A 20,590-nucleotide genomic window follows, 5' to 3' on the forward strand; every position below is an offset into this window, starting at 1 on the left:
ATCTACAATCTTACCATTACCACGTGTTCCGCTAAAATTAAATGGACGATGAAAGCCTCGCATTTCCATTTGGGACGATCTTTTGTCACATTGAAGCCACTTTCTTTTGTTTTTCATTCAACCTCTTTCAATCAAGTAATTTTCCTGAGTGCAAAACCTAGTGGTTCCCAAATAAAGACCCCATGCGAACGGCGCTCTGCCTTTTGTCGACGGTGATTACTTATTGATCATGCAATCGATATGTTTGTCATGTGACACACCATCACCTGAATACCCGATGCGCGTCATTCGGGAGGTTGAAAATGATAAGTCCAAAATAATGGATTGACTTGGTGCCGATGGATTGGATGTCTACCACCGTCGATGTGTGGTTAATTGTGTGTATACCTTTAAATAACATCAAATGCAAGTTTCAACTTTTATTGTCGTTATAATGATATTTAAAGCTTCACTATGAAGTGCACATATAACAACAGATCGACAAATAAATAATCAATAAATAATAAGTGGGTACAGGGTGAGGTCAAATGCGAGTACGAAATATGCTTATTACGTCAGGAAATATAGGCAATATTGCATTTACTTTTGTGTGTGTTGCACTGTTTTATTCTATAGTTTAAATTACCTTTTGTAGGTAAAAACAATATACAGGGTTTTCCAAATATAATTTTCATTTAAAAAAGTCAAAAAAAAAACGGCTTTTCTGGCAAATTTACAAAACATTTTCTCAATTTAATAAGATCTTAAAATTCTAATAAAAATATATTTGTAGGATTATCTTTTCTTAACACTGGAAAAATCCAAATAGCCACCAAATATCAAATTTTCTCCAAAAGTAATTCCCTCTTGATTTTCCCTCCAAATGTATTCAATTGTGGTTATTTTTTTTCCATAAAAAAACCCAAACCACCGATATCTATATTTTATAAGAAACATTTAAAGTTGCAATTCCTAAAGACTTGTTGTACTTTGCAGATGAAATAGTGCAACACACACCAAGTTTTTTTTTGTGAGTGTGCTGACTCGTACTTCCTGTGCGGCCAAAGTGCTGACTCCTAGTTTTCGGGACCCTCGCAGTGGGTCGGGCCAGGAATAAGAAAAGAGAATACGACTTGAACAGTCCTATCTATAACTTGGGTAAAGTTGCAGTGCGGGACATTTGCATTCAATGCCACGCGCCGGTTTGGATCTCTCTTTCATGTCGTTTTGTTCGCTTTGGAAGCACAAAGATGGATTTTCCAGGATGGCTTATTCATGACCTGCCGCACAACAATCCCATAAACATAAATCCATCTACATGAAAAATACATAATTCATTTCCTTTGGGGTATGAGCTGCGAGTGTGAAGGGAGTCTTTCCGTTCCAAAAAGGATATTTTCAAGAAAGTAAAAAAAAAAAAATCTTTAAGTCCAGATTTATCAAAAGAAAATGAAAGTTGTGTTATAGGAAATTGAGGTTAGGCAGAAAAATCACTATTAGAATTATTATTATTAACAGAACGTTTACATTTTCAAGCATTAAATTGTTGTTTTTCCAGGACAAATATTTTTTTCAATCTAAAAAAAAAACAATAAAAAATTAATATGATCAATTGGAATCTTAGAAAGAAAGCCAATGACAAAATATGAAGATTGAATATTCAATGAATATTTTTGTGCCAAAAATCCTTACCAAATAAGTTTTGCATAATTGAGCATAATTTCGACAAAAACACTTTGAAGGGCAGTATCCTGTTTAAAAAAATAATCATGAAACATCAAAAAGTCAAATGTCATGCCTAAAAAAACATAAATAAAAAATTGAGTATGAATAGTCTCGTACAAAACTATCAAACGGGTTGCGTTGCTTCTTTTTTAACAGCATTGACTCACCCATTACGGTCTTTTAACTTGCCATTTTCTGACGGATTTAGCACCCGTCTTCTAATTTTATGGCAGCAATATACAATTAGGGAAAAAAGACGTCTCAGGCCGAAGACATTTGCTTTTTAAATGCCTACTTAAAAGCACATAGACAGTCATTAAAAGCAGGGTGTCGGAGATGCGTCAAGGTGACCGTGTCATCGCCGGCTTGCCCATCACCGCTAATTTATACCTTTGATTTCTTTATTCAATTGCTTGACCGGAGCCGACCAGCGCGTTATTCCCAGAAGAAGCTCCTCCATATCGATTGCTGACGCGGCACTGCCGGCCGGGTAGACGGCTGACGGTACTCTCGTGTGATTCGGCTACGCTATATTGCTTACCTGTTCTTTTAGAAGTACTTTGTATTTGACAGTATAATAGTAGTACACACGACAGGGGTTTTCCATCGTTATTCCTTGCAAGGCGAGTTTGTTAACATCAAATTGCCTCCATGCAAATTGGACAAATGTTAGGTTTGTATTCCTCTACGTAAACAAACGTAAAACCTTTTACAATAACCCAGATGTAATTATTCAGTAAATATTTTATTTTATTTCCCCCCAAAAAAATATGTATACGTATATGTGAATATATGTATGTATATATGTGTATATATGCATGTATGTGTATATATTTATATGTATATATATATATATGTATATATGTATATGTATATATATATATATATATATATATATATGTGTATGTATACATGTATACATGTGTATATGTGTATATGTGTATATGTGTATATGTATATATATGTATATGTATATATATATATATGTCTAAATAAATGTATGTATATGTATGTATACATGTGTATAGATATATATGTATGTATACGTGTATATATATGTATGTATACGTGTATATGTATGTATATATATATGTATGTATATATATATGTATGTATATATATACACATGTGTATATATATGTATATATACATGTATGTGTCTATATATACATATATTTTTATTTTTGCATGTACACGTATTTCTATATGTTCATAACAGTAAAATTGTTTAAACAGTTATGCCATTGTTGAAGTAAAAAACAAAAACATATACATTTGTAATTTTATAACTTAACGTACACTGATACACTTTTTTTCTTTACCACCATGTTGCTGTTCTTTACACACACCCCCAGATGTTTCTCCTCTGTAAGAACCAGACTGCGTCTTATTGATTTTCCATCAATCACGTAGTTGCTCACGTGGCTCACGCTCACTTGCCTGCTTTGAAAGCCACCAAGGACATAATAAGGTATCTTCATAATTAGATTTTTTTTCTTTCTCCAAGCCGACAGCATCGTGCCTGCCCACGTTCACGGAGTTTGACGGCTCCAGATTGTTTACACAGATCGCCACCTTTTGCGACGCATTAAAGCTGTCACACGCAGCAATTTAGCAGCGGCGATCCATCACTTGAAAGTGGCTTGTGGCTGTTAGCGTATTAGTAGCACACATTTGCACTCCTGTCCATACAGAGACCGGTGACCCCACTACGAGGCTCGTCGCCGAAGAAAGGACAGCGGCGAGGCATTTATTGTGGGACGTGACTGACCTGCAGCCTCGCCGTGATTTATACAAGCATTTATTGGCATTGCTCTTTCAATGTGCAGCGTGGTTTTATGCCCACTAGTCCCCTGGATAATGCCGTGTATGTCCAATAGATCCAGACTGGATTTATCTGCTTTAACCTCCAATACTAACCTGAGCTGATTTGTGTCCCCGTTGAGTGCTGTTCCATTGTTAGCTTTGCCCATGGATGTTGACGTTGAAGAGCTAACTAGTTTTGATATAATAATAATAATAACTGGACATAGGCTTTGTCATCATCATTGACTGGAGAAAAGCCTAATTGTCATCATACCCAGTTGCGTATGACGAAATTGGTAATTTTGCGGTTGGAATGACTTGATCGGTGATAGATTTATTATTGATATACTTTAATCAAACAGGGAGACATCTTTAAACATACACTGGCTACAACTTGCAAGGAAAATCACTCCCAACTCGCCTTCGTTCAAGAGGATTCTGAAGAGCGCCATCCTCCTATAAGACACTCTTATACAAAAGTAATTAAAAATGCATACATCTATAAAAGTATCCAGAATAACCCCAACAATCGGAAATGGTGGATTCTAACTAGAGATGTCCCGATATTAAATTGTTTAAACTTCGATCCAAGCTGATTTTTCTCAAGATCTGTTTTGCCAATATTGATTCGACGCCCATATTTTTAGACCAGGAAAAAATGATAAAGCACTTTGTTTGTATCAAAGTTCTTGTCCGATACTGCAAAAATAGTATCAAGCGCCGATACCAAAATTGAGTATCGGATCGGAACATGGCTAAGTGAAACCAAAATTGCACACTTTATGTGCCATGGCGACTCGAAAATTATTTCTGGTAGAAATGTTTCCCCAAATAACACATTTCTGGTAAAATGAGCTTTGGATTTTATAGTTCTTTACATTTCTGGCTTTTCAAGACTATATTTCCCCCTATAAATGAACCCAGTCTGCCTTTGTGTTTTAAAATAAGTTGTCTTAAAATTGCACCTGACTACAGAAGTTTGCATACCCTTGAAAAGGCGTCAATCCACCGGTGCAACACCGCCTTGTCCTTAATCTGAAAACTGCTCACGAAAGCTTTGTCCTTCCCGGCTTTTATTTAAACATGCCGTGTGCTTTACCCCGAGGTGAAGACCTCCGTGGGCTGGGGGTGGGCTTCTCTTTATGCCCAATTAAGCCCGGCAAAGGATCGGAGATAGTCCTGGCTGAAACCACGTCTCCCTCGATGCCCCATTAGAGGACCGAGTAGCCCACAAAAGCTCTTGGTAGTCTCGGGGCGGCGTGGAAAAAAAAGTGACCCCTAGCTGAGAGGTAACAATGTTCTACTAAGTATACAAAGCCAAGAGTTACCCATAGTTAGGTCAAGACTACAAGTGTATGCGTGCCAAGAAAGGTGAGGAGCTTCTTTCTTATGCGCGGTGGGAAAAAAATGGATTCCAACATTGAGGTTGAGTTCATCCTGCTATATTTATTCACCGTCAAAAAGCCAGATCCTCCGAGATATGCAATATAATCAGTCCTTTCCCCCCAAATACTGTATCTTTCATATTCCAGTACTCCCAGTGAGCTGCCCACTTGGTATCGATCGCAGTCAGAGTCAGCGCTAGGACTGGTTTTGCCCGTTGACGCTTGTAGTCCATCTGTTGATCGTCAATAGCGAGCCAGTTTTGAGAAAAAAATGGAAGGTTTTGTCTTCCAACTGGCATCCTCATCAGAAGCCAATTCCCACACCAACGCAATAAGATGATATGACTTGCAGGAAGTTGTTCGAATCCAAGAATTTTGTAGTTTTCGTCTTTCGTCTTTTTGTAAAAATTGTAAGTCAGGTGTGACAATGGACGTTAGTGTGTCAGCTGTTGTGAAAATTGTCCTTGGTCTGCTTGGCATTCTGTATCCGTGTTATTTTCCTCCCAGAAAGGAGGATTAGCTTCAAAACAGGCCTTGGGATTCTTGTAATCTCATCACGAGCCGCTAATTTATCGGAATTCTTAGCACTCTGCTAGTTTGCTGTTGGAAATTGTGTCTTAAGCGTGGTCAGTCATACAAAGTTGCCAAGTTTCAAGTATTCTACTTCAGTCCGTTAACTCGCATTTCAACAAAGTCCACATTGCATTTTCCCAGGCATCAATTGTCAAACCTTTTTCACCAAATGCCACCTCATTAAATCGGCATTGGTAACAAAAAAACCCAATACCGTATTTCACCAGACTATAAGTCGCCACTCAAGTGCAACTTAAATATGTATTTTTTTGTCTCTTACCACCAACAGCCTGTATTGTTTTTTTTTAAAATTTAAGGCTATAATTATCTGAAAAAAAGATGCCTATTTAGCCTGTTGTTCCCCATTTGACAATTGTTACTTTAATGAATGTCAGTTCTTGTTATGTAGTACCCTCACAAAAACAGTCTTTGTATTAATTCTAAAAATGTATTGCTTAAAAACTAGCACTGCGCTTCAGTTAAAAAAATATGTATATTTGAATTCAAAGCATCATCCTGAGGCGAAAAAATGCCAAAGTAAACAAGTTATGTAAAGGCAGGTAATGTGCTGTTTCTAAAAGTTAAACTCAACTCTGATAAATGTAGTGTATAGAAATACAGACCATTTTAAACCATGATAAAAATATTAAGGGTTTAAATCACTAATTAAATGACAATACAGTACAACATTATTTTTTTGTTAACATATTTCAGATGCACTTATTGGGAATTTGTCATGTATGGATGGAATCTATTTATTTATTGATTATTTGTCTGTTTGTTGTTATTTGCGCACTATGTGGTGAAAGCTTTTAATCTCATTATACTTGTATAATGACAATTGAGGCATTCAATTCAATTTAATGGAGATAATAATCATTCTTTCTGGCCCACGAAAGTAAAATTGTGGTCAGCAAAACCAACCTAATAATCTTTATCTTCACTTTGTGAACAAAAGTGAAATGTTATGCCTCAAAAGGAACAATGCAATTGTTGTCAGACTCCCCCTGCACTTGCATAGGCTGTCATCTTAAACCCTTCAAGGACAGAAACAGTCAAATAAAAAGAAAAACAATGTCACTTCACTGAAAATAAGCACCTGGAATAAATAGAATGCGTTTCCAGGAAGGACTGCTGGGACAGATAAAGACACGGGAGAGAAAATGACCATAGAAGTCAATCCCGGCTCTCGGGTTGGCTTACTTATTGTCCGCCTTGCTCTATTATGGAGCTTTATTGCGGCCCCGAATGAGAAATCTCGACGTGGTTGCCTTTAAACCGTCCCGTAACGACGTGGCTTATTGTGAACGAGTCAGGCGGCGAGGGCGTTAATGAATGAGGCGGCGATGCGACTAGATAAGGTGGCAGCCCCCACTAAGTGGCTCTCTCCTCTTCAACCTTCAACTGTTAACATCAACTGAAAATGAAGTGTGTATTTGGTGTTTTAGCCGCCAGATATTTCACACAAGGCATTACCGTATTTTCACGACTATACGGCACATCGTATTTTTAGCCGCAGTGTCAATAACGAGTGCCATTTCTGTATTTTACACACACAAAGGACGCACCGTTTTTATAGACGCAGCCAGGCATGGCAAAACATACACCAGCTTAAACATACACGCTACACCCACACGCTAAAAATACGTTTTTAAAAAGGCAACGGAAGCAAAACTGAGTTCGGTTGTACTTTATTTAGCCATTTTACAACTAACTCACGTCATCATCACCCACAAATCCATCAAAGTCCTCATTTTCTGTGTCCGAATTGAACAATTGTCCAAATGAGTCATCGAAAACGCTGAGTTTTATACGTTCGTCCAGGCGGCCACTATCCATTCGCAAATAGTAGCTAGCGTAACTTTTCCAACGCTGCTTTCCATGCTTTGTAAAGCTGTGTTGATGTCGATGTATACAGGCCACAATCCATTGGGTGTATTGACAAAAGAACTATATATCCCAGCAGTTACTGTGCAGTACTTTATCTACGGGGAAAATAGTAGAGTCGGGGGCTGCTTGCCGTAGTTGTGAGAGCTGTAGAGGATGGTGTACCCTATCCACTGATTTTTTTTTTGTGATAACAATTTTAGTATTGGTCCATATATAAAGCGCACTGGATTATAAGGCGCCCTGTCTATTTTGGAGAAAATGTAAGACTTATGTGCGCCTTATAGTCATGAAAATACGGTACTTTAAGAGAAATAATGAAATTAACTCTGACCTTGCTTTAACTCAAAAATTACACTTTTCCCCCCCGAAAGTAGCTTTTTCATAAAATAAAGAAAACAAACTATGCTTGCGACGAAATATGTCAGGCAGAAGAGTTCATATTTTTTGCTTTCTTGACACCTCAACAATATGGATTGTACGCGTAAAAAAAGGCGCATTGCTCGAGTTGTACGTCATTTTAACGTAGCCATTTGTCTTTCACTTTACTTTCTATTCCTTAAATCTAATACTGCTTATTCCACAAATGTATGTTACAGAGTACCTATTGCTTCCTTGAATTGAGTGTGACATAATAGCGAAGAGATCGGTTCAAATCCTCATGCTCATTTGGATTGAAATCGTCACTTAATGAAACGTTTACGCCCCCAGGAAATTGGGAATTTGCATAATCTGACCTAGAATTATGATAAAAGAGCCATCGGGGAAGTAGGAAAGGATTCATATCAGAGCTGTTTGTCTCTTTCCGAGGCTGAAATGTCAGGAGACGCAAAATAATTGGAAGGGATTTATAGTTATAATACACTTGTGAGTGTGTGTGCAAAGCGTGTTTACAAATTAGAAGGTCAATTATACCTCTTGATACAATGACATTGCCATTTAAACCTCACCAAGGCTAAGGTGTCAACTCATTGTTTGTTTGGGCATCTGTTGTTTAGTTAACAGGCTTCTCACATGGAATGCCGACCTTCCGCTGGCAAAACAAGTCAAATCGAAAATTCTAACCAGCACGTTCAACTCTAATATGAAGCTTACCTTATTTTGCCGTTTAATATACTCGGGTATAAATGATTTCTGCTTTTTTGAGCCTCCCGTTTGTGCGCCATTTAATATACCCCTGCCGCTTAATATACACAGGTATCTTAAACGGCAACTCATCTTTTTTGGCAAGATTTGTATGGTGTTCATGGGGGCATTAATTATAGATATACTTAAGTTCATTAAAATTCCAAGTCAGACTTTATTCAGCAGTAAGTAGTTTTAACCTGAGCACTAAGTAGTGTTAGTCTGCAAAGCGTTGATGCACCCCGTCACGGCATAAAAAGTGCGTAGTGGATCGTACCTTCCCGTTTGTGCGCCATTTAATATACCCCTGCCGTTTAATATACCCGGGTATATTGAATGGGGGGTATATTAAACAGCAAAATACGGTAATGTGAAGCTTAACCACGCATTAGAACGATAACCTTGCGTTAACCTAAATTTCGAACCCTAGCTCACATTTGCCAAGCAAAATAAGATTTTAGACCAAAAAGGTCTAAGAATGATTTAAGAATGGTCACCAAGGCTTGAACGCCAATCTTAAAACAGTTACAGTAGAAATCCTGTCAGGTGTTTTTTAGCTATGGTTTGAAACCAAAACCCCTTAACTCCAATTCCAGCCCACGTTTAACACTTTTAAAATGCATCGCATATCCCGAAACCCTCGTTTTAACTCAATTTAACACCATAAGCTGGAAAACTTACCCCGAGAGTAACAACTACTAACGCCCTCGTCATTTTCTTCCAAATCATTTTGAAAGTTCAGCCGCATTGAAAGGCATTAGCACATCAAATATTTACTTCCCCAAGTCAAACAGAACGCTAAACGCTCGCCCTGACGTGACGGACGCTTCACAAGGACGCGGCTAATGTGCACTTTGTCACCAGAAATAGCGCTTTGGCCGACATTAGATGGAACATCAGGCTAGATTTATGCAAGTCGTGGGCGCATAAGTGCGTGTTTGCTATACCGAATCGTACTTGGTCATTACCACAAGTCTCGACTCTTGTTTTTTAGTTGTATTTATATATTTCTTCATTCTGTCTTGTACCAGACAACAATCCTAACTTGTCTAAAGCTGAAGAAATACATTTTAACATCCAAGGACACAATTGCAAATGATGTTTTCGGAAACATAGCTTTTGACTTTCCACTTAATGGAGTTAGTTTGCTGTAATTCTCATAATCTGAACTATTTTTGGAGAAAATTCCGGCATATTTAGCAGTTGTTGATCCACAATGGCACTCTTTGTGCTGCAAGTGAAATCAATCACAACATGAGTATCTACTTGCTTTTTCTTCCTCGCTGTCAAGTAAGTGTTTTATTGCAAAAACCTTTTTACACGGAGACTGTCCATTTTGGGATCCGCACTTTAATCGAGGCAAACACAATTGAGGAGAATCGATAGCGCTTTCTCCTTTGATCATCCATCACTTTTTCCTCGTCCTTCCTTTGTCTCCCTTTCTTCTATTGCAGGGAAGCGCGAATGTACTCGTTGTGTTCTCGCGGCCGGCGATGTTGTGCACGCGGGATGGTGCGCGTTAGATGCCATTTTTTTAATTGGAATTTGCGGCGTTGAGAAATGAGAGGCTTCCTCATTTGAACTGGGAGAGTCAAAATAATCACTGTCAAAAGGTTTAATTCAAATCAGCAATAATGCTATTTAAAAAGATTTTTTTTTAAACCAGTATCAATTTAAATGACAATAGTACTTAATTTAGTTTCCGTCAAATTTTTCTCAACTCCCATAGTGGTTAGTTAGTAAAACCTTGAAGGAACAACACTATTCCTCTAATACAAATGTGTTTTTAAAGCTTTTTATGATACATTTCCGTTCATCATTCTTATTTTAATAGATTTGCATCATAGAGAGTTAGTCCATACAAGAACTAAATTATTTAAAATTTAGCTTATATCAACTGCTATATTAACAAAACTGCTATATTAATAAAACAACAAAGTCCACTGTATACTACATACCTCTAGAATAATTATATATATTTATACCAAATGCAAGGGTTTTATGATTTATTCCAATTCTTTTTCTAGCATTTGTGAGATCATTAGCCCGCAACTTGATTAAATAAGTGATCGTTCTAGGAAAAATAACTGATATTCTCTTCTAACTTATTATTTTCAGACTTAACCAATCCCATTCAGAGTATAAAAGCGACACTGCGCACGATTCAAACGATTTCCGACCAACCCCAATTAAATTATTATTCATCCCAACTCTTCCATTAAGCATTTTCCTCACATTTTTTCGTACGCCGTACTTTCTTTCCCTTCAAGTCAAGCTCATCGTCTTGCTGGTATTAAAGCGATCATCTCGAAATGTTAGTTCATGCACGCACCTCGTATATCGCCTGGCTTTGAAGTCTTTGGCGAACGGGCGCAAAGGTGAAGGACAAACGGGATAGGACGGCGAGATGCGCATCTCGACCTGTCCAATTGCGTCACCTGTCTTTGTCTGCTTTGCTTCCATCCCCCCAACTGCACTCCTGCCAGCTGGTGTACAATGGGAGTGATGAAAGAGCCTCAGTAATGGATCCTTTTCGCCATCCCATTCTGCTTAAACTAGTGTGACAGCTCTCCACACTTTGGGATTGGCTCTCTTATGTTAGGGAAGGCTGCCCCTTTTATTTTATTTACATTTATTCGGAAGTAAAAATGCATATAATTAGATACTGCATTTTTTTTAGCTCTGATCATTGTTTTGCAATGTTTGACCAGGGATAGCAAATACGCAGTGGGGGATTGATGAAATATTAAAATGCTGCTTTTTAGCCTGGGGGAGAACAACAATGACAAAAGAAGTAAAGTCTTGATATTTTGTTTTTTTATTATTATTTTTTAACTAGCAAATGCACCTTTTAGTGATGAGCAACTTTGTATGGATCATTAATGATTGCAGTATATTTAGTATGCACATTGATTTTCAATGAAGTTCATTGTAGACTTGAGATAGTGTAGTTATATAGTTAAGCTTTTCTTTTAAATCACATGTAAATCATTAGTGCTGACTTTCTGTTTTAGGATCAAATTAAAATGAAGAGTATAGCTGTATATTCAATTTCCTGATTTCCCCCTTTTAAATCAATAATTGTAATTTTTTAATCATTTTTTTCTGTGTTTTTAGTTCAAAAATCATTTTGTAAAATCTAAAAATATATTTAAAAAAAGTTAAAATAAACATTGTTTTAGATCTATAAAAAACTGAATATTCAGGGCTTTTAATCCAGTTATTTTAATCCATTTATTAAAAAATCTAAATATTATATCTAAAATGGCCCACATGAAATCGAGTTGACGTTAACGGGGCCCGCGAACCAACCTGAGTCTGACACCCCTGTTTTAAATGGAATAAAGAATGAATACATAAATAGGAAAATTCATTGTTATTCATTACATTGCAAAACAGATATTAGTAGAAAAACAAGCTAAAACAGCTAAAATATTGACCCCCCTGATGTTGATTGAATTCCTATTATTGTCAGGCCGAATCTGTTACGGAACATGGTTTTAATTCAGAAAATCCGCCCCGCATTTGTATTTCTTTTTATTTGAGACACATTTTTTTCAAATCTAAACCAGTGGTGTACATGCTACGGCCCACGGGCCAACTGTGGCCCCTTGAACAGTTCTTTTTGGCCTATAGAAAAGTGGTGAAAATATCATTTTAGAACACTCACAGCAATAACAGAATAGAAGACCCATCTATGGCTTGCTGTCAGCTTCCTAGCTGACCAAAATCTGTCATTCTCTTGACCAAGGCAGGTGTAAAAAAACAAACAAACCCCATTATAGCGCCCCCTGTTGTCTGAAGCAAGCTATTGGCCAATTTCCCCCGAAAGCAAAGTGACTATTCAAAGCACTAAAGGCTTCTCCTCCAATTTTTTTATTTTTTTTTGTCATCATAATGTTTGCTTCCAGCGCCACGCCATTGTTGCCAATTTTCCCGGCAGCATATGTTTCCACGGCAGCCCGGAAGATGATTGACGCGGGAGCTCCCTCAGTCGTGTATAAAAATGCTCGTCTGATCGCTGTTCACGCATGCGAGCAAATTCCAGGCCCGCCTCGAGGTCCAGGTCCCCCGCCGTCATGTACAGCCGCCGCCCACCCCCTGCCGCTCCACTCTCTTTCCCAAAACACTCAATCTGGTGTAGGAGACGGCCCCCAGTCCGTCTATCTGCTGCCACCCCCCCTCCTGCTGGCGCGTCTTGGCATTGGCACTTTTGCCGGGCTCTGAAAATTCAATCAGATGCTTAATTACATCCTTACACGGGTTCCTACCAGCTGGCTTTATTCCCCCGCTCCTGATTAAAGGGATTTGAAAAATGAAATTTAACAGTGCATTTGCATACGCCTCTAAACGGAGGGAATTGTCTGTGCACCCCCCTCCCCGCCCTACAAACCCACCACCCTTTGGAATTTATGGAAACGTTGCAACGCAATCTTCCCAATATGATTAAACTTTTTAAGAAATCTATTTTTACCTTATTTTTAACTATTTATTTGCAATTCACCGTTGTTATTGCCAACATAGTGTTTGAATAACTCAAGGGTGTCAGACTCAGGTTGGTTCGCGGGCCGCTTTAACGTCAATTTGGTTTCATGTGGGCCGGACCATTTTTGATATAATATTTAGATTTTTTTAAATTATAAATGGATAGAAAGAACTGGATTAAAAGCCGTTTTTTATAGATCTAAAAAAGTGTTTATTTGAGCTTTTTTTCTTAGTAAGGGAAAGTCTCTTTTAATGATTATGTTCCATATTAAAGCGGAAAATAGAAAATATTTTTAGGTATTTTTACATTTTACTAAATGATTTTTGAACTAAAAACACAAAGAAAAAATGGTTTAAAAATTGCAATTATTGATTTAAAAGGAGGAAAATCAGGAAATATAATATACATCTATACTCTTCATTTTAATTTGATCCTAAAACAGAAAGTCACCACTGATGATTTATTTTCCCGGGCCACACAAAATGATGCGACGGGCCAGATTTGGCCCCCGGGCCGCCACTTTGACACCTGTGGAATAACCCATAGTTTTTTTTTATCAGTCATGCAATTGTTGCTTAAACATTTTTGTTTCAAGCTTTTGTAAATATCAAATCATTTTCAATCTTTGCAGACGAGAGAGGTCCAATCAATTTTGGCAGGGTGGGGTGGCAGGAATCATTCGAATTCTGCCACTCAAATCAACCCAACGCAACATACCTTAATTCTGATTGAAATAGATTTGACTGTCAAAATATGAATACATATTTGCATTTTCCGATACTAATTTGCATAACTGCAAAAAAAATCTGAAAATCCCTTCTAAAATACCCGTATCCCACTGAATAATTACTTTAAACAAATATTAATACACAACAAAATACTATAATTCTACTTTTACTTCATTGCTTTCAACATATCAAATTTTTCCGTGGCACTCTTACTAACTCCCTCTAGCGTTAAAGCTGACAAGTGCAACGGGATGTAGGCTGGATTTAAGCTTTTTGTGCAAGCCATATTCAACGATATTTTCCTAATTTTCTGCGGACCAATCAGAAGTAGAGAATGGCCAACAGATGGCCAGCGCGCTGTAGCGTGGTCTCCTCCATCCTTACTCGCTAGCTGACGTGGAAACTCATAAATCAGGTTAAAAAAGATGCGCAAACACTACAGCGCTGGTATCCGGCCGGCCTGACGAATGGCAGCGCAGAGGCGTAATGGGGGCCAAGTGCTGGCCTACTAGGAAAATAGCTCCATTAATCACAGCAAGGCCAGCGGCATCATCACCATCTTCATTTCCATATGATGACTGTGCTTCTTTTTTTTTTCAATCTTGTACATACCGCTAATCCAGGGAAGCTCTGTTTCTTTACACTGGTTTATTCCAAAAAACAAAGAAGCCCCCATCAACATGGAAATCCTTCTTTATTCTCTATGGCAACGATTGAATGTGTTAAATACCAGTTGAAAGGATGATTCACAATTATGCTTCCAAAAATCCTTTCCAAAAAACAGGATTTTTTTCCCAGATCACTGTTTACAATTCTACAATAATCCCAGTATCGCTAGGCTTGTACAAATACTCATGTTAAATACATTTTAGGCATGTTTTGACAGCATTTGCACCACTGTTTGTCATAGGAAACTCATTCTCTGCACCGCTTGTTCTCACAAGGTTCTCAGGTGGTGCTGGAGCATAACTGTGGGCAACTGTGGCTGCCTGCCAATCGCAAGGCACAATGTGATAAACAACCAATCATAGCTAGGGGCAATTTCGAGTGTTCAACCAGACTAGCCTGCATGTCTTTGGGATGTGGGAGGAAACCGGAGTACCCGGAGAAAACCCACACAGGCCTGGAGAGAACATGAAAACGCCAAACAAGAAGGTCGGAAGCCCCAATTTCAGAACCGCATCAAACTAATCATTTCAATTTAATGAATGGCTGCTCATCTGTGTGTTTACTTTCCACTAATCTTAAACACGACTGAACAGCAACCCCCACTTTTACCACACTAGCATTATTTGCTTTATAGCCATTAGCCACAGATGGGTTTTTTTATTTCCCTTTATGAAAAATAGAACAAAATCTTGTTTATAAATTACACTTTTGCTCCATACACAACAATAGTGTCCTGCTCCTCAGTGCCTATTGTATGCAAACATCATAGACATGTTTAATTTAAGTTTGATAAAGTGCGATCTCGTATTAGTGGGCTCAACCGGATTAAGAGTAAATTACCATGAAGTAAGAACCAGGGATTAGTAAACTGTGCCTGATGTTGTACTTTTAGTATTAATAATTCTTTAGCTCCGAAGATGATGAAGGACGATGTAATTAGTCCCACTGAAACTATAAGAGGAGGATGAGGCTGTGGGATCCTTTTGTCTAGCACAACTGCAAGGGATGTAGGGGGGCTTTAGACCCCGAACCTCACTCCTTTTCATCTATGAGGAGCCTCACTGCCATCTTTTGGCCATGGCGGCCACTGCAGTTTTTGTGAATGACAATTGGTTGTTATTAGAGCAAGTGTAAATCGATTAAAAGCAAGAAGACAATTAATGAGTGCATATTAATCAGTCTGTCTACCTGTATTTCAGCCCTACTTTCTATCTTTCTTCTGTGGTTGTTTTAAAAGGTCTGTGCAAAGAGAATTGAATTAGAAATAGTGGTTGGTGATGAGTCCGAGTCAATAATGGATTTTTATTTTTTATAAACAAGCATTACAAAGCCAGTTAACACAATCAGTAATTGCGCTGAAGGTAAAGTCTATGGACGAGTGAAACTCTGACCTCTAGTGGACATTACAATTAATATATTTTATTTGCTACCACTGTATACTGTACAAGATGAATCCATTTACAATTATTAAAATAATAATAAGCTAATTGACTTCATAACAAAATGTATGGATTCTAAATGTAATAGCAAAAAGGACAAATGACTAAACTTTTCTAAATATTATTAATTCACTCATTTATCCTCCTTCCTTATTAATTCACTGAGTACCATTGACAGCGATGATGAACATTCATTCATTGGCTGCCAGCCCTCCCCCCTTCAAATGCTTTGGACAGCCATTCATGTAAAATGTATTTCAATCCAGATGCCACATGATTGGCCTTCTATCATCGTCAATGGGACTGAAAGAGTTGAAGTAAGCAGAGAGCCTCCTCCGTACAAATTTTACAGTCTATGAAACTACTTGATTTCATTACATTTTCCGGTGACCGTGTTGAAGGTTTTTGCCTCTGCGCCATTGAGCGATCACATCTTTCTCTCCGGACACATTAACCTTCAGCCAGGATGCCCCCTTGCGACTTCTCATTGATTGTAGTGGCCCTTTCTTTGTGCGGGTGCGCGTCAGGCCAGAAGACAAATAGAGGCTGAAGGTGTGGGTGGTGTTGCCGTGCAGATTGAATGGCTAGCTCATCGTGTGATGGAAGAATTTGTTCGCTCCCTTGCAAGCGTGTGATCCTTGTTTCGGGGTCCTGGGGCCAGAGGGTGGGAGAGAAGTACCTCCCGTGTACATTCCAAAATGACAGCTGCCAAAATGATGGTGGCGTAGTGTGTCTGCCTGATGGCTAATTTGCCAAGACGGCTGTCATTGCATTGAGTTGCACTGAAAAGTATATTGTATTGTCGTGTAGATCGGATCGCATACAGCAAAGAAGTTGACATTTTGTGAGGGGGAGAGATGTGTGTGCATTTTAGAAGATTTTATAAATGTGCCTTTATATGCAGAATTATGTGTTGTTGACAATATCGCTATTGGGAATAATTTGAGATATGTTGCCCACTAAAATGTGTTATTGTGACAGGCCTAATATATAGGTTTTTTTGAAAATATTTTTAAAAATATTTTCTTAAATATTTACTTCTTACTGCATCTATTCCGTGTAGTGCAAGGGTGTCGGACTCGGGTTGGTTCGCGGGCCGCGTTAACGTCAACTTGATTTCACATGGGCCGGACCATTTTAGATATAATATTTAGATATTTTTTTATAAATGGATTAAAAGCCCTGAATATTCAGTTTTTATAGATCTAAAACAATGTTTATTTTAGCTTTTTTTATATTTTTTTTAGATTTTACAAAATGATTTTTGAACTAAAAACACAGAAAAAATGGATTAAAAAATTACAATTATTGATTTAAAAGGGGGAAAATCAGGAAATTTAATATGCATCTATACTCTTCATTTTAATTTGATCCTGAAACAGAAAGTTGGCACTCATGATTTACTTTCCCGGTCCACACAAAATGATGCGGCGGGCCAGATTTGGCCCCCGGGCCGCCACTTTGACACGTGGTGTAGTGTATGTACGTTGTAGTTTGTCATTGTGGCTGTGTAGCAATTCCTTCAACAAAATTAAGGCTGTTAAGCTATTGAAGGGTTTAAAAATAGGAATTTGTGTTCTTTTGCAATTAACAGAATAACATGGATCAAATTGGCATAACTTCTTCCACAAATTCAGAATATGGACTGTGGAATTTGCGAAAACTGGTGCATCGTTGCCATCAGATAGCAGGTGGGCAGCAGCGATATTGTTAACGCGATTCAGAGTGGAGCCGCACCAGAATCCAAAATCCTTTTGAGCATTGATTAAATTATCTTGTATTTGCCAGCGCGTGTTCTTGGACTTTCGGTAATTAATTTTTTTTACGCTTTGGCCATTGAGAAGACTTTGAGGAGCATAAAGAAGTGTGAATGACAAAAGAGGCACAACCTTCACTTTCACATAGTAATCTGCACCTACCTGCCTCCCTCTCTGACAGCCGCAGGAAACGAGCGATGTAACTCTAAACGTAGACTTGCTGAGCTTGTCCTTACTGAAATAGTCTTTGTGCTCTGTGTGTGTGTGTGTGTGTGTGTGTTCATTCATTTGTATGCCAGAGGGAGTAAAAAAAAATGAAGTTTTGCAGGATATCAGTAGCTTGGTTTCTATTACTGTAGTTTTTTTGCAAAATAAAAGTCAACCAATCATAGCTAGCGGCAATTTAAAGTGTTCAATCAGCTAGCCTACCATGCATGTTTTGGGGATGTGGGACTACCCAGAGAAAACCCACGCATGCTCGGAGATAACATGCAAACTCTGCATAGTGAGTGGGTTCAAACCCATGACCGCTCAGCCGTTGGGCTGCCCGCCATTTGCCACTGTTGATATTTTGATATTAGATATTTAGATATTAAACTCACTCTCTCTCATGATTCTAATTTTGAGAGATCGTTTCAACAGTAACAACCCGGTCGATCAAACGTCCGTTCGACCAAACGTCCGTTCGACCAAACGTCCGTTCGACCAAACGTCCGGTCGACCAAACGTCCGGGGACCAAACTTCTTTCGACGAAACGTCCGGTCACGGAAATATATAGAGTTGAAATTGATTTGGAGGTTCTAAATTGGAAGCATCCAAATAACCCCTCTAGAAAAAGACAAGAATTGTGGAATTTGCCATTTTGCTTTGAATCTGTCACTTAAAGGGCCAGAACCAAATTGGGCTTATTGTCCTCCCTTCTTTTTTAAAATGTTCTCCTCCATCTAATGTCGACAATATTGTCGACAGCGCAGCTCCGCCTAATGTTGCATCCTCTGTTTCCCAGCCACTTTTGAAGCGCCGTAAGTGTTGCCACTTCCGACGCTCTGCTGTGTAATGTGCGATGTTCTTTCAGAGCCATTAGGGCTTTACTGCTTGCACATTAACCGCCAGTCATACATCCGTGACTGAGTGTGTGTACACACTAGTGCACCCTCACATGAAGAAAATCCATCCGTGTACGTGCAATGTGGGTGTGCCCGTTTGAAACGACCGGGAAGATTACTCCACAGACGTCTCTTCGCTGGCGTGATGCTCGCTCTCAATGTCAAAGCTGCTCGGCAGTGATTTATTTTTGACACCCGGGGACAAGTGACGAGCGACGGGGAGAGGACTCGCGTCCGCACGCACGACAAGTACTTCTCAACTTTCAGAGCGTTCTTCAAAGAGAGCACAGGCGAAGTGGATTGCGCCAGTGGTGGATTTTCGCAGCCACTTTGCCCTCCAAGGGATGGACCCAATCATCAAGGAGGATGAGGGCTTCACGCCAGAGCCCCGTGGATGTGAAGACATGACAGCTGCTTCCACCAAAGCCCAGTCGTGAGCAAGAGTGGCTTGGAGGCATGGCAAGGCGGAGGTTGAGGCTGATGCTTCTGCTGTTTTTAGTCGGGGCGCACGTTGGGGGGTGCACGCCAGGGGACGCCCCGGGCAAATTCAAAGGCAGTTGGAGGTGGAAAGGAGACCGAGGCCGTGAGTAATGCTGTGGCCGTTCCCGACTCGGTTTTGGGTTTGGGTTTTTTACGGGGTTGGATGTTGATTGCTGAATGTATGGATGTATAATTTTTTTTTTTTTTTTTTTAGATAGGAAAATGGTGGTAGTAGTAGAAAAGGCTGGAAAAAACAGTGCCGGTACAATATGAGAAAAAAAAAAATTGACTTTTTTGAGACGATGGCATCAGAATGAGAAATTTGCAAAGCAAAATCTCCTCATAAATAACGGGTATTTGCATTCACTTTCAAAGTTATTTGCCCGCTTGCTGACAGTCTGCTCGCAGGTTGAACGTCGAATAGGAAACGCTCGCCGCCTGACTTTTGGCCGCTAACAGCTAATGGGATTGTTTGGCAGTGCTTGACTATTTGAGTGATGAAGTGCGTGAGTGTGTCCGTCCCCTGCGCGGAGGTTAAAGGGACACGCTGGTCTTGATGCCCTTCCAAGATTAAATGACTACGACAGAGTGGAGAAGTGGTGACGAGTTCGGCTTAGCGGCTCAAGGAGATGTGATGGTTGAAGAGAGACTTGGCATTACCGTAAATCTGGAAATACACCCATTCAGGAATTTATTTTTTAAACCTATCCTCCTTCAATATTGATTTTATATCAGACGAATTGAGTTAGGACACAGCTAACTCAACTCTTTAGCAATGTTGACAGTATAAAATGAGCTTTATATGCAGTTTTAACACGTCATTGCTGAGCCATGTAGTCCAGTCCTGTGTGGGCCGGAGAAAATGGAACCTTGAGAGACTTTTTAGTTTTGATGGCTATTATAGTTTAACATTAGCACAGTGTCGTGACAATGCAAATAAAATGTGGTTAAAAAAATCTGACAGACAAACTCCATGGAAGTATATTACTACGAGCGTTTCTGATGTCATCTCAAGTATTGTCCTAAAGACTATAATACGTAGCTGAGACCAGACCGAAGCAAGACCAAGACCAGACCAAAACTTTTGGTAGTCTAGACTGAGACAAAAGTAAAATGTCTAATTGTTCCTGATTTTTGCATCAAACTTCTCATTGTTTTCCTGTTCTGTTCTTCGTTCAAGGTTTTGCAGACTTAACATTTACAACAGTATAAAATTTGCAGTCATTGTGTGAGATGTTAAAAGCTGTTACTCTTTTACGGAAGTATGTTTTTGAATGTTCCTCTTCCCGTGCTTGGTCGAGCCTGTGATTTCTACATGTCTTGCATCTTAAATCTTTGTAGTGGTTCTGTAATCTGACCCATGGTTCTTCAGTGGTGGCCCGTTGAGGAGAGCATTATTGTTGAACCCATAATTTTACAGTGCTGTCTAAATAATCCCACCCAC

At 39.0% G+C, this 20,590-nt stretch overlaps 1 protein-coding gene across 5 annotated transcripts in view; it reads left to right on the top strand.

Moving 5' to 3' along the window:
* Positions 1-20,590, top strand: part of robo1 (roundabout, axon guidance receptor, homolog 1 (Drosophila)) — a 220,907-nt gene that overhangs the window by 74,564 nt on the left and 125,753 nt on the right. The window contains exon 1 of one of the 5 annotated variants that reach the window (XM_077610934.1): positions 18,689-19,249. The exons of the other annotated variants lie outside the window; for them this stretch is intronic. Within the exon in view, the coding sequence (XP_077467060.1) occupies positions 19,123-19,249 (127 nt within the window). The 5' untranslated portion in view covers positions 18,689-19,122. Of the gene's footprint in view, positions 1-18,688; positions 19,250-20,590 lie in introns of those variants that run through there. 5 annotated transcript variants of the gene reach the window in all.

This window comes from Stigmatopora argus, chromosome 10 (genome assembly GCF_051989625.1).
Source record: "Stigmatopora argus isolate UIUO_Sarg chromosome 10, RoL_Sarg_1.0, whole genome shotgun sequence".
NCBI lineage: Eukaryota > Metazoa > Chordata > Actinopteri > Syngnathiformes > Syngnathidae > Stigmatopora > Stigmatopora argus.